This window comes from Mytilus californianus, unplaced genomic scaffold, assembly GCF_021869535.1.
Source record: "Mytilus californianus isolate M0D057914Y unplaced genomic scaffold, xbMytCali1.0.p SCAF_7, whole genome shotgun sequence".
Lineage (NCBI taxonomy): Eukaryota > Metazoa > Mollusca > Bivalvia > Mytilida > Mytilidae > Mytilus > Mytilus californianus.
In genome coordinates, this window is record NW_026262723.1 from 114,923,926 (window position 1) to 114,939,981 (window position 16,056).

Here is a 16,056-nt window from a genome sequence, read left to right on the forward strand (position 1 = left end):
AAAAAAAATTATTGATATTTTTTCAAAGTCACTCGAATATATACATCTCAACCTCAACATTAGCCACTTAACCATGAAACATTCCCTTATTTCTTGGATTCCGAGTTTTGATTACGAACTTTACTGGGAGACATCAACTGTTCCCTTTCATCTAAGTAATCATATTCTTGTAACCTTAGTTGTTAGACTTGTATACATTGCTCTTTGTCAATTCAATCAGTCTCTGATCCATCATAACTTGATAGAAAAGCACAATCTTCTTCGCTTTCACTGTTTGGGAAAATCTCATTACACTGATTTTCACGATAACTCACCCATACAAATTTCATACACGTAATTCCAAGATAACCCGTGGCCATAACGACCTTCCCATCGAACGAATGTAAATAACTCATTGCGTCATTATATAATGATTCAGTTTTTATTTCTGTTCCACCAGGGCCCCCAAATGGACCAAACTCTCGTCCAAAATTGGTGAAAAATTTTATACTGTCAATCATCCACCCACTACGTACGTTTATTTTGGTGATTACTTCATTTTCTTCCAGTGAAAATTCATGTTCTGACACAAATATTGATTCAGAGTTTGGCTTTCCGCCGTGTATTACAAGTTTTCCACTTCGATACTGTATAGAAATTCCACCCAAAACTGGTAGATTATACCACCTTCTTATCCACAGCTTAAAGTTTATTGGTCTGTCATTTATATCCTTGCCATCTTCCCAAGCTTCAACAAACTTTTCAATAACATGATTCTCTTGACCACCATCAGCAAAGCTTTTCCACCCAGTCCGGAGCGTTTTACGACGGTTTGTAAACTTGCGATCTAATAGTTCTGCACTAGTGTTCGATTCAGCATTAATGGCATTCTGAAGTAAATGGCAATTCAGAATCGGATAAAGATCGACAACTGATTTCAAATCATCGAGGTTGTTAATGTCTCTGAAACGGATTTCCCCAAGCAATTCGAGTACGGTAGATGCTTTGAAATCCTTGTGACTTACACTCGTAATACTAAGATATACACCAACTAGTTTCAAAATTTCCAGTTCAGGATTTTCTACTGGAATACCATGTTCAAAAACAGTCAAATGATCACTGTGTAGCACTGTTTTAAAGTCGTCTGTCGATAGCTTCCAGAATGCTCCACTCTTACTGAGGTCTTTAAAATCTTTGGAAATAAAACTGCAAACTGCGTCCAAAAGACGTTTTAAATTGAAGAGATTACTGAAAGACACTAAAGCAATCACATTGTCGGTTTCGATATTATGTGTCATGAACTTTTCACATTCGGTCAGAACAAATCTTATTTGCAGAAAACTTGCTGCCATTAGTAATTCTTGAACAAATCCAACTTCTATTTTAATTCTACCAGTGTAACCATATCGGATAATTTGATAAAGAGTGTCCTCTTTGAAAATACTAGGATCTAACTCATACTCTTCAAAATGTTTATCACTTTGAATATTATGATATTTAAAAAGATTTTTGAAATAATCGGATAATGATGCCAGAACAATTTTATGTGCTGTGATTTGTTTTGTTCCACATTTTAAGGTAACATCACAATACAATCCTTCTTCCCATGCTTTAAACATGTTCTGTACTGTGATTCCAGAATGCTTGTCGTCTACCACCTCTACCATATTTCATAGATGTCTTGTACTCTGAAATATAAGCAATTAACAGATTAGAGTAGGTTGTGTTGTGTAGCTTAAATGTATAAATGAACAGGTAGGGACAGAACTTTCTTGTTTTAAACGTCTTTACTCTTGACTTGAATTCGTGTTATATCAAGGCTTCCTCTGTTCCTTACTGTATTATTTTAATTTAGACTACTTTTTAAAATGTGTCCGAAGCTGTTTAATGTAACTACTAGCATATATAAACGTATTTCAATAGAAACGCAACAGTAGTATACCACTGTTCAATAGTCATACATCGATTGAGCGAAAACAAATCCGTGTCACAAACCAAAACCGAGGGAAACGCATCAACTATAAAACAACGGAACAACAGAAACACTGAACTGATACAAAAACAAACATACATAATACATAGTAACTTGATAACAACTGCCATATTCCTGACTTTGTACAGGACATTTTAAGAAAAAAATGGGGGTTGAACCTGGTTTTATGGCTAGCCAAACCTCCCGCTTATATGGCAATTTTAAAAATACACTGTAATCACATTCTTCTTTGCTGTCCCATCGTGGCACCTTAAATTGACAAATGTTTTTATTCTTATTCTTCTTCATATTTTTAGGATTTTAAAAACAATAAAATGCTCCGCAAGGCGCAGCTTGATACGACCGCAGAGGTCGAACCCTGAACAGTTGGGGCAAGTATGGACACAACATTCAAGCTTGATACAGCTTTGCATTTGGATTGTGATTAAATATTTGACACAGCATAGGTTTCTGACACAGAATGAATGTGGTCTAAGAACTTAAAAATTTTAAATTGGACATTCACCTATTATGGTCCAATATCCAAAATCTAAATACATGGTTAGATTTAGCATATCAAAGAACCCCAAGAATTCAATTTTTGATGAAATCAAACAAAGTTTAATTTTGGACCCTTTTGACCTCAATGTGGACAAAGTTGATAACGGGGCCCAAAAATCAAAAATCTAAATACATGGTTAGATTCAGCATATCAAAGAACCCCATATATTCAATTTTTGTTGAAATCAAACAAAGTTTAATTTTGGACCCCGATTTGGACCAACTTGAAAACTGGGCCCATAATCAAAAATCTAAATACATGTTTAGATTCAGCATATCAAAGAACCCTAAGTATTCAATTTTTGTTAAAATCAAACTAAGTTTAATTTTGGACCCTTTGGACCTTAATGTAGACCAATTTGAAAACGGAACCAAAAATTAAGAATCTAAATACACGGTTAGATTCGGCATATCAAAGAACCCCAATAATTCATTTTTTGATGAAATCAAACAAGTTTAATTTTGGACCCTTTGGACCTCAATGTGGACCAATTTAAAAACGGGGCCGAAAATTCAAAAACTAAATACAAGGTTAGATTCAGCATATTAAAGAACCCCAAGATTTCAAGAATAAAACCCCATTGAAATTGGTCAAGAAATAAGCAATTTATATGAAGTATCTTCTTTTGCACAATACTGTGCAATTAAATATTTCTTGCTATTGCGCAATACTGTACAATTGACAATTTCTTGCTATTGCGCAATATTGTGCTATTGGATATTTCTTGCTATTGCGCAATACTGTGCAATTGAAGATTTCTTGCTATTGTGCAATACTGTGCAATTGAAAATTTCTTGGTATTGCACAATACTTATAATATAATAATTTACACATCCTGTTTGGTGTGTATCTCCTACCATATCATTATTATTTGCTTTTAAATACAAATCAGAAATAACCAACTTAAAATGGAAAATTGTAAAAGAAAAAAAAAATGAAACCCCTCCCCCCCCAAATTTTTTGAACCCCCTTATGATTCATCACCCCCAAACTCAATCCCAGCCTTCCCTTTGTGGTACGGTACCTTGCAGTACAATTTCAGAGAGATCCATACACTTGAACACAAGTTATTGTCTGGAAACTAGAAAAATGTGTTTTTTGGCCCCTTTTTGGCCCCAAATTCCTAAACATTTAGGGCAATTACCCCAAAACTCACACCCAGCTTTTCCTTTGTGATATGGAACCTTGTAGTACAATTTCAGAAAGATCCATACACTTACACACAAGTTATTGTCCTGAAACTAGAAAAAAGCTTGTTTTTTGCCCCTTTTTGGCTTCTAATTCCTAAAATATTGAGGCAGTTACCCCCATCATCAATCCCAGCCTTCCCTTTGTGGTATGGTACCTTGCAGTACAATTTCAGAGAGATCCATACACTTGAACACAAGTTATTGTCTGGAAACTTAAAAAAATGCTTATTTTTGGCCCCTTTTTGGCCCCCAATTCCAAAACGTTTCGGCAATTACCCCCAAACTCAATTCCAGCTTTCCCTTTGTGATATGGAACCTATAGTACAATTTCAGAAAGATCCATACACTTGAACACAAGTTATTGTCATGAAACTAGAAAAATGCTTGTTTTTTTGCCCCTTTTTTTGCCCCCAATTCCTACAATTTTGAGGCAATTACCCCAAAAATCAATCCCAGCATTCCTTTTGTGATATGGAACCTTGTGTTACAATGTGAGAGAGATCCATACACTAACACACAAGTTATGTCTGGAAGTTACAAAAATGCTTATTTTTGGCCCCTTTTTGGCCCTTAATTCCTTCACTGTTGGTACCATAACCCCCAAAATCAATCCCAACCTTCCTTTTGTGGTATTGAACCTTGTGGTAAAATTTCATAGAGATCCATTCACTTAAACTAAAGTTAGAGTGCGAAAACCAATGTGTCTTCGGACGACGCAGGACGACGCCGGACGACGACGACAACGACAACGACGACGACGACGCCAACGTCATACCAATATACAACCACAAAAATTTTTTTGCGGTCGTATAAAAATCAGTAAAATTTGAAGAACTGTAAATGGTGAATATTTACAACATAAGAATTGTTCCTCTAGTGATTCCATATACGCTATAAAACTATCGCAGAAAATTGCATTTACTGCAGTTTCAGTGAATACAATCAGATAAACGTGAGTCAATGATAGCGGGTCCCTTAATTTGCTTAACATTTTTGTTTAAATTGCAGTTTCATATTTTAATCAAATAATGTTCCCTGTTTCGTGTTTTGTGTATTCATCTTTAGAAACAGAAGAAACAACAAATAAAAGTTTTTCTAATAAAATTTTATCAATTATCCTTGTAAGACATGTTTTATCCCAAAATTAACACGAAAAGGTTCTTTTTGGGCATTTCGTAAGTTAACACATAGTTTTACTACAATGTACTTTTCTCCTCTAAGGTTGCCTATTTATGAGGATTATGCACGGCAATAGGTTAAACGCGAAAAAGAAGACGTAGATACTCTTTCTGAATGGGTTAAGGCTGTGAGGTCGTTAAAACAAATAAGAAATTAAGCACACAAAAAAATGGGTCTATGAATACACATGCTACATTGATCTTTAAAGTCCCACATGTTGCCAAGCACCTGCCCTACCTCAATAACTAACATGTCGAAGAAAAAGTCCAAAACAACATCGTTTTGTGTGTGTAAATCACATTACATTAACTGCTTGATAAAAGGAATAAGGTATTGACAATACACTTGGAAAAAAGTATAACAAAAATACCGAATTCCAAGGTAAATTCAAAAAGGGAAATTTATAAAAACTGACAAAAATCAAACTTTATCGACCAACGAAACGAGTGGAAAACAACCGTCATATTCCTGACTTGGAATATGCATTTTCAGAAGAAAATGGTTGGTTAAACCTGGTTTTATAGATAGCTAAACCTCCCACTTGTATGACAGTTGTTTATAGTTCCGTTATATTGACAAAATTGGGTGAGCAACTCAATCAGACGTACGGTTGCCTATAATTGCAAATATCCACTTCATTTGAACCTTGGTGGATAGTTGTTTCATTGGCAATCATACCACATCTCCTTATTTTTATATAAAAGGTTAATGTGACAATCATTTGGATCAAGCAGCCAAGAAATGTGTAAATAAACATCACAGACATACAACACTACAAAATTCAAACAAACATACACGTAAATCAAACAAAGACGCCAACAGAAAAGTTGTAGTTGGTATTAAGTTTGACAATGACATCAACAAAAAGATTTTTGTAGTAGATAGAAAATACCATGTATAGTATACACTTTATAAATAAAGTACAAACTAAATAAAATATAAATACAAGGGTAAAACAAATGGAAACAATACTGCAAAACCCACTTGCGTCCGAATCGCACCTCAGGACCCACCTTCACATACCAGGAACGCCCAAAGTCAAAACACGTTAGCGGGAAACTCAACATATACCCCAACGACACATACCAAGGAGGAAATCTTGAATAATCATAGGTCTGTTCTATGTTCCTATGGATCTTCCTTCACTGTATTGGATACCCCAATTACATAAGTGTCTTTATACTGTATTGGATACCTTAATTACATAAGTGTATTTACAAACAACGTTATATTGCTGGGTCTTCCAAGTCCTCCACGAAACCTATTTCTTAATTATTAACATCAATTTAATTAGCAATCAAAGCCGGGTTTCAAAGTTATTGTGTAACTACCTAATCTAGGGGTGGTGTGAATCAGACGCGCATACAAAAAATTCCAAAGATCTGTTAGAGTACATAAAATCTAAGTCTCTGTCCTCTTGCAATAGTATTGAAACGTTTGACTCTTCTACCCTTAACACAAGTATTCCCCCCAAAAAATTTTTAAACTGACATTACGAAGATACTTGATTTCTTGATTGACAACCTATTTCTTACGTTTGGAGGACGTTTTGTTCCAACAATCGATATTCCCTTGGGAACCAATTTTCTTTCTCTCCTCGTCGATTTTTTTCTTTATTCGTACTGTCTGGAGCTTCATAGGAACTAGCATTATCCATTAACTTCCATTTCCGTTAAAAAGATGATGTCCTCTTACCAAATAATTCAAATTTTGGTGACTATGTTGAACGCATCTATCCAATCGAAGTCTGCCTCATATCTTGACTTACATCTAGAAATTAACAATGAGGGTGGGTTGAGAACAAAACTTTACGACAAAAGTGATGATTCGTGTGATTTGAGCTTCCCAATTGTGAACTTTACATTTCCATGTAGCAAAATTCCAGCTGCGCCTGCATATGGAGTATATATCTTCCACTTGATACGATATCCCAGAGCTTGCATTTTCTACCTTGATTTCCTTTATAGGGGTTGCTGCTTACAAGGAAGCTATTCATCCAAGAGTTCCAAGTGGTGAAGTGGAAATCATTCCTTCGAAAATTATACGGACACCATCACGAGTTGGTTGACCGTTATGAAATATCTGTATTACAGATGACGACGGATATGTTCTAACTGTCCCAACCACACACTCGTCCACTTTTCCTCAAATGTGACCAACCGAATTAGAGACTTTTCACCATGGTTTATACTTACATGTGAAACACGACGTGTATCAAATGTGGAGCAGGAACTGCTTACCCTTCCGTAGCACCTGATATAACCCCGGATTTTTGGTGTGATTAGTTTTCTATGTTGTGTATTGCATAATGCTATTTGTCTTTCAATCGTTTTTCGATTGTTGCAATGGCATTGTCAGTTAGTTTTCGACTTATGAGTTTGGATAGCCATTTGGTAGGATTCGCCTCTATTTTATTAATTTTGAAATCAATTATATGACACTGAAGATAAATACATGAAGTTATAGGGTCGCATAAGGGAATTTTCGGTTCCATAACTCACATGCATAAAGTTTTTATTCCATTTTCAAAAGAAGGACTATTTATTATTTTTGAGACATTTCGTTTTATATTTTAATTTCAGGAAGTGAATAGACTTTGTGTATTTTCTTTTAACATGTCACTGATAATTTGATATGGATGAAAGAGGATTTTGCAAAGGATGTTGTAGTATATTGTTATTTCATTTATTATATCATACCTTTCCAGAAAAAGTTAATGAAAACGTACTTTTTCAACATAAACAAATTAAGCAACTAATATTATTAAAATGGGGATCCATTCATTATTGCAAAAAATAAACTTCTTATATTCAAATACACAAATTACTTATATTGTTAAAAGAAACTTGATGGGGAATAAACATAAAAAAATATTCTGGTTTACTCATGTTAAGAGTTTTAAAATTTTACCAATTGTTTCAAGCTAATCACAAATAAGTGTAAACTAATCAATTGAGTAACCGCAAATGATTATTGCACTAGTTCATAGATAAGTGTGTACTACATACTAAATATTTTGTCGTTTCTTTTGAAAAAAAATAATTTTTGTTTATCCTTAAGTCATATGATATGAGTTTCGTGTTATTATAATATTAAGAAAATTATTGCATGCATTCAAGTATAAAAACATATTCATTGCATGCATTCACGTATAAAAACATATTCAATTTTTTTTTTAATTTCAAGTATCATATGACTTTAATCTTGTATCTTTCAGACATAAATTACAGAATCAATTTACATAGGGTAGCCTTGTAAACTTTTAGAAAAGCTGTTTGATTCATTAGTAAGTCCAATCTTGCTTTACAGTAGTGAGGTTTGAGGCGTTTTTGATAATTCAAGAGACATTTCCATTTTGGAAAAATTCTACATGAAGTTCATAAAAGAAATTTTATGTGTTCATTGCAAAGCACTTAATGCTGCTTGTAGAGCTGAACTTGGCGGGCTATCATTGTGGTAAAAAATCTCATTTTCTTGTATTAAATTTTTTTTTAACATATTTTAAAGTCTGAAAACACCCTTGTAACCAATTTTTTTTCTGGCAACTGAAAAATATAACCTCTGGACAAAGAAACTTCATTCTATTTTAAACAATCTAGGATTTTCAAGCCTAGCTTGGAGAAAATGTTCTATTAAACAATATCTGCCAAGTATATTAAACAACGAATGATTGATCAGTGCACGCAGGATCAATCATCAACAATTTACAATTCATCCAAACTAAAATTTTATAATTCAAATTAACGTAGTTCTTACGTTGATGTTCTAAGGAACAAATTAGAAGGGTCATCTCTGTGTAAAATAAGACTGAGTGCACACAATCTTGTCATAGAAAAAGGGCGACATTCGACCTCCTTAAATCCGTATTCATGTGAACTTCAATTGAACCCCTTAGCTAGAGATTGGTTACGAATGAACTAAGCGTGTTCAGCTATTAAAAAGAAAAGAATGTCAACATTGGAAGTGAAACAAGGATAAACCATTTGGTTGACTGATTCAATCTACAATAAATGGGGGAAAAGTAAAATCACAAAAATACTGAACTCCGAGGAAAATTCAAAAAGGAAAGTCCCTAATCAAATGGCAAAATCAAAAGCTCAAACACATCAAACGAATGGATAACAACTGCCATATTCCTGACTTGGTACATGCATTTTCTTATGTAGAAAATGGTGGATTGAACCTGGTTTTATAGCTAGCTAAACCTCTCACTTGTATGACAGTCGCATCAAATTCCATTATATTGACAACGATGCGTGAACAAAACAAACAGACACAATAGGTAAAAATGTCAAAAATAGGGGTACATATATAAAATCCACCCATAAAGGATGGAAGGTTTTAAGTACTGGCGTAAAATCGCGCGTTTGAAATTCGCACAGGTAGACATAAAATATTTTTTTCTTTCAAAGTATGACGGGATACATAAGTACAGAGTCACGTAAAATGGATATCATAAAAAACAGACTTAACAGTAAAAGTAATATTAATAAATAAAATAATTTTGTCGTTCAAAGTATGACGGGATACATAAGTACAGAGTCATGTCAAATGTATATCACAAAAACAGACTTAACAGTAAAAGTAATACTAATAAATTTAAAAATATTCTCGTTCAAAGTATGACGGGATACATAAGTACAGAGTCACGTCAAATGGATATCTCAAAAAACAGACTTAACAGAAAAAGTAACATTAATAAAGACAAATAAAAGAATACTATAAATGATAAACAACGTCAGTACGCATAATCTATACTTCAAGACCATCGTGTATTATTTGTGAAGTTGATACGGAATATTTATCAACAAGGACTTGGTACCTTCCGATGAACTTTTTTAGAAAAAGGACGAGACGTTCTTTGACATACCCCTGGTTCATCAACTTTCTGCTCAGACACTGGTGACGTTTTACAAAGTTTGAGTAGGAGCTGCAAGCTCTTGAATACCGAATAAGTTGGGAAATGTATATCCCATATGCAGGTGAAGTTGGTATATTGCTACTAAGGTGGGGAAAATTGATAATTTCAAAATTAAAATCGTCTCGTTTGTCATAGATTCTGGTACTGAGATGAATGTGTCCATGGGACACAAATGATGCCCCCGCTTGCATATAACTTCAAAAAGGGACATAACTCAAGAACTGTAAAAGTGACGCTACCCAAATTTGTACTTGATCTGAGTTTTGTGGTAATGAGCATTGTGTATAAGTTTCATAACATTTAGTTGAGGCAAACTTTAGTTAGAGAACGGAAACGAAAAATTCAGCAATTTTTCCATTTGTAAAGGGGCATAACTCTAGAACGGTAAAAGTGACGCCACCAAAATTCGAACTTGATCTGTGTTTTGTGGTAATTAGCATCGTGCATAAGTTTCATAACATTTGGTTGAGGCAAACTAAAGTTAGAGAACAGAAACAAACATTTCAGCAATTTTTCCATTTGTAAAAGGGCATAACTCTAGAACGGTAAAAGTGACGCCACCAAAATTCAAACTTGATCTGTGTTTTGCGGTAATAAGCATTGTGTATAAGTTTCATAACATTTGGTTGAGGCAAACTAAATTTAGACAACGGAAACGAAAAATTCAGCAATTTTTCCATTTGTAAAGGGCACAACTCTAGAACGATAAAAGTGATGTCAACAAAATTCAAGCTTGATCTGTGTTTTGTGGTAATGAGCATTGTGTATATGTTTCATTATATTTGGTTGAGGCAAACTAAAGTTAGAGAACGGCTATGGCGGGGGCATACAAACTCATTCTTGTACAGGTAAAAACGATTTTTAAACATATTTTTAAACCTATAATATGAAATCAAACATACCTAAAATAAATCCGATTGCACGAATTCGCTACCTATTTATATCTATGTTTATGTTTATATCGGGTTATATGACCATCGGCAGTCTTCGGAGGTCACCTTGGTGGTTAATTAGATAGCGTCTAGACTAAAATACACACGAAATGCTGATACATATTATCGAGTCTTTACATCATAAATTGTTTACTTTAGCCTTTTTATTATTTGGATACGCGTTTAAGTATGTTATAAATCAAATAAGAGAATTTGAGTGAAATCGGTGAACATGAATTGACAGCTAACGCCCCTTTAAAAGGGTATTAGCTACGAGATATGAAAAAAAAGAGTATGATTATTTTGTTATTGTTCAATCATTAATAAAAGTGAAATAATGAAATAATAATTCGCATTTAGCAGCCAATTTGGTTCAATTTTGTCAAAATAAGCAAAGAAACATCGCTGATGAATTATTCACTTGCAAGTGAATAATTCGACCTCATTGAACCCGTATTCATGTGACCTTCAATATAACCCCTTAGCTAGAGATTTGTTACGCATGTATTAGTCGTATTCAGCCATTAAAAAGAAAAGAATGTCGACATTGAAAGTGAAACAAAGGTGAACCACTTCGTTGACTGATTCGATCCACACAAAAAATCATTCTTATAAAACCCAAATTTTGCATCATTTATTTGTGCATATATATACACAGACATGGGAATAAATGGGAACTTTACTTCAGTGTGTATAGATATAGAAGGTTATCTAGCTAATTCCTGTTTGGGAGGCCAGTGCCAAAAGAAAGAATTGGAACAATAAGTTCTAATTTTCCTTAAATATAGAATGTTAAAGGATGTACTTTACCTATAGTTGCTAATCTGTACGCCTTGTGGTCTCTGGTTGAAAGTTGTCTCGTTGGCATTCATACCAATCTTCGTATTTTTATTCTTATAAGCCTGGGTTGCACACATGACATTTCTTGCGCAGTGGAGAATGAAACATATTATGAAAATTTAAAATATAAACAAGAGGCTCCCAAGAGCTTGAATCGCTCACCTGCAATTTTTTGCTTAAATTTTTCATCAATGATTATTTTTGCTTTTTAATATATATTAATGAGTGGCTTAAAAATTCCATTGAGATGTTCTTTGTATCTGTCATATTTTCTTCAAAAGCAAAGAAATACATTTTACCCCTATGTTCCATTTTAGCCATAGTGGATATGTTTCTTGACGTACTAGAAAAAATAAAATACAAAAGTTATACTAAATACTCTGAAACTCATTCAGCCCAAATTTGGCTGAAATTGATTCAGCAGTTTCAAAGGAGAAGATTTTTTAAAGTAAGCAAACTAGATGAACAAATTGAACCAAAAACTGCAAAATTCCTTAAAATTACCAATTTAGTGGCAGCAACCCAACAATGGACTGTTAGATTCGTCTGAAAATTTCATGGCTGATAGAACTTTGCCTAATGAACATTTTAACCTCTCATCAGATTTGCTCTAATTGCTTAAGTGTTTGAGATATATTAGCCAAAAACTGCATTTTACCCCTATGTTCTAATTTTAGCCATGACGGCCATGTTTTTTGACGAAACAGAATCTTTATTCTAGATACCATAAGAATCATTCAGCTTAAGTTTGGTTGGAATTGGTTCAGTAGTTTCAGAGGAGAAGATTTTTTAAAGTTAGAAAACATGATAAACAAATTGTGTAAAATTGTCCTCAAAGGGCAATACTCCTTAAGGGGTCAATTGACAATTTTGGTCATATAAACTTATTTGTAGATCTTACTTTGCTGAACATATTTGCTGTTTGCAGTTTATATTTATCATTAATATTATTCCAGATAATAACAAAAAAATGCAAAATTTCCTTAAAATTACCAATTTAGTGGCAGCAACCCAACAATGGGTTATCAGATTCATCTGAAAATTTCAGGGCTGATAGAACTTCACCTAATGAACACTTCTACCCCTGTCAGATTTGTTCTAACTCCTTTGTTTTTTTTAGATATAATCCAAAAACTGCATTTTACCCCTATGTTCTATTTGTAGCCATGGTGGCCATGTTTTTTGACAAAACAGAAAATAAAACACAAACTTTATTTTTGATACCCTAAGGATCATTCAGCTTAAGTTTGGTTGGAATTGGTTCAGTGGTTTCAGAGGAGAAGATTTTTTAAAGTTAGAAAACAACGTTTAAACCCGCTGCATTTGTTTGCACCTGTCCTAAGTCAGGAATCTGATGTTCAGTAGTTGTCGTTTGTTGATGTGGTTCATAAGTGTTTCTCGTTTCTCGTTTTTTATATAGATTAGACCGTTGGTTTTCCCGTTTGAATGGTTTTACACTAGTAATTTTTGAAGCCCTTTATAGCTTACTATTCGGTGTGAGCCAAGGCTCCGTGTTGAAGACCGTACTTTGACCTATAAAGGTTTACTTTTATAAATTTTGACTTGGATGAAGAGTTGTCTCATTGGCACTCATACCACATCTTCTTATATCTGTGATAAACAAATTGTGTAAAATTGTCCTTAAAGGGCAATAACTCTTTAAGGGGTCAATTGACAATTTTGGTCATTTTAACTTATTTGTAGATCTTACTTTGCTGAACATATTTGCTGTTTACATTTTATCTTTATCATTAATACTATTCAAGATAATAACCGAAAACTGCAAAATTTCCTTAAAATTACCAATTTAGTGGCAGCAACCCAACAATGGGTTATTAGATTCATCTGAAAACTTCATGGCTGATAGAACTTTACCTTAAGAACACTTCTACCCCATGTCAGATTTGCTCTAACTGCTTTGGTTTTTGAGATATAAGCCAAAAACTGCATTTTACCCTTATGTATTATTTTTAGCCATGGCGGCCATGTTTTTTGACGAAACAGAAAATAAAACACAAACTTTATTCTAGATACCCTAAGGATCATTCAGCTTAAGTTTGGTTGGAATTGATTCAGTAGTTTCAGAGGAGAAGATGTTTGAAATAGTTTACACCAGACGGACGACGACGACGGACGACGACGGACGCCAAGTGATGGCTAAAGCTCACCGTTCCTTCGGAACGGTGAGCTAAAAACAGCACGTTATAAATTTCATGCGTCCGAAGCGCTTTTCTGGATTTCCTGTCATCAGGAATGCTCAAAGCCGAATATATGAAAGCCATGTGTGTATAAGAACCGAAACAGTTGAAGAGCTATATGACCAAATAAGGGCATAAAAAACAGCCAAAACCATCTAAGATCAACTTTGAATTAACATACGAAAATATTATCTGTGAAGTTTCAAAGATCCGGACTGACAACACAAAATTTTAATGGCTTTTAACAGAAAGTGGTGTAGTATTTTTCCATAATGCTATGATAATTTAACATTATGCCTACTTAAGGTGGTTCATCGCTTAATATTTCCTCAGATGACTTTTCTTATAATTTTCCGAAATGTAGATTTTATCATGCTTTATAAAAAAAGATAAAAAGCATGTGTCACTGTGCTATTTTTCAAGCTACAAGATGTGCAAAATTGCTCAAATTTGCATAGACCACTCATATGTCACATTTTTTTGTGAATAGAAAGAAATCTATCCATAAAATAGTGCTACCTTTTGTAACCATTAACTTTATGTAATATCCATATAAGGTAAGGATTTTTTTACATTAATCTAATGGTAACAAAATGTGTTCGAAGCGGAGACGGTCGTGACATTCTTTATCCACCTTCAGAAGCAAAACCGATGAGGCGAGAACAATAGTACAGTCACTCTTTTTACCTGTTACTATATACATATATGCTGACTTTAAATAAAATTTACTTACTTACTTACTTAAGATAAAGTTGAGAAAATCAATAGTAAAACAATGTCGGTGATGATACTGATTAAAAGTTATTTCTAAAAAAAAACAATCGTACATGTTTTAAGTGTTTATCCTTGCTACATATCAATCGATTTCTTTGAGAAAAAAAATCCTGAACTACTCTGATCTAGCAAGCTTCATACATACACGGATAATCGGCATGTTACAGAGAGGTAAACAGCTAGCCTGTTGCTCAGTGGTTGGTGTAGTTCATAAGTGTTTCTCGTTTTTTTATATAGATTAGACCGTTGATTTTTCTGTTTGGATTGTTTTACACTAGTCATTTTGGGGGCTTTTATAGCTTGCTGTTCGGTGTGAGCCAAGGCTCCGTGTTGAAGGCCGTACTTTGACTTATAAATATAATTGTTAACTTTTTACATCGGATGACCATGAGGGCATTCCGGTGTATTGTTGCCATAGACATTTCTACTCACGTGACTTTCGTTTTTGACTGATAACCGAACGCAAAATAACATTCCTTATCGCTTGTTATATATCAATTTTATCAATAAATATTCATGAAAATAATTTTTAAGAACATAAATAATTGATATAAAAATGTTTTGTCGTGAGAAATATATAAATATATGTCAATAACAAATCAAGGATACCGAAAATTTGAGTTATCGCATGCGGAAGAATATCCCAAGAACGTTTTTGCGGGAAAATATGAATGCCTACTCAAATCCAATCTATTAGAAAAATCGAATTATTATAGAAGAGTGTCCACCAATAATGGCATGCACTTGCACTGCACTATTATTAGAATAGTAGAATAGAATGATATACAAATGGATAAAAATTATATATACATGTAACTGTTATATACAAATAGTGTATATAATATATAACAACAAACCAGAGTATACTGATTTGTATCACTACAATATAATAGTTATTACGGTGAGGTTGAATTCCCTGTCATTTATTCATCATCCACGCACAACTTGTCTCTGAAAAAAATATATCTATGAACCTTAACCTCACTTTCAGGTATAGAGATGTGATTTTTTTTTCTGAGACAAGTGTTTGTGACCATCCACAAATACTTGCGGTCATCCGATGTTCAGTACATCAGTACTTTGATTATACATTGTGACTTGTATGGAGAGTTGTCTCATTGGCACTCATACCACATCTTCTTATTTATAGCTAGTGTGATGAATATTGTTTTAATACAATTACCTTGATCGTATTTAAATAAGAATCCTTTTAACAAAGTCCAAAATAAAGGTATCAGATAGTGTCACACGTTATTATTCACATACGATTCTACTTTCACTTTTGGTTTATTTATAATTGTCAAGGTAAACTATGTTTTCGGGAACAGTGCTGGGTTCGGAATTGATCTATATCCGGAATTGGGAAGGGCGGGTTAAACATGTTAAGACATAAATGTCATAAATTGTGGTTCATAACAATACAGGAACACTACAATTGAGAATTGAAACGGGGAATGTGTCAAAGAGACAACAACCTGACCAAAGAGCAGAAAACAGCCCAAGGCCACC

The 16,056-nt window shown here is 33.7% G+C and overlaps 1 protein-coding gene across 1 annotated transcript; it reads right to left on the reverse strand.

The window, feature by feature from the left end:
• On the reverse strand, window positions 1-15,838 carry LOC127708787 (kelch-like protein 31). The gene is made up of 2 exons (XM_052213907.1): window positions 15,731-15,838; window positions 1-1,667 (listed from the first exon to the last, which is right to left on the reverse strand). The coding sequence occupies exon 2, from the start codon at window positions 1,644-1,646 to the stop codon at window positions 213-215; it is 1,434 nt and encodes a 477-aa protein (XP_052069867.1). The 5' UTR covers window positions 1,647-1,667; window positions 15,731-15,838; the 3' UTR covers window positions 1-212.
• Between the last annotated feature and the right edge of the window lie 218 nt (window positions 15,839-16,056).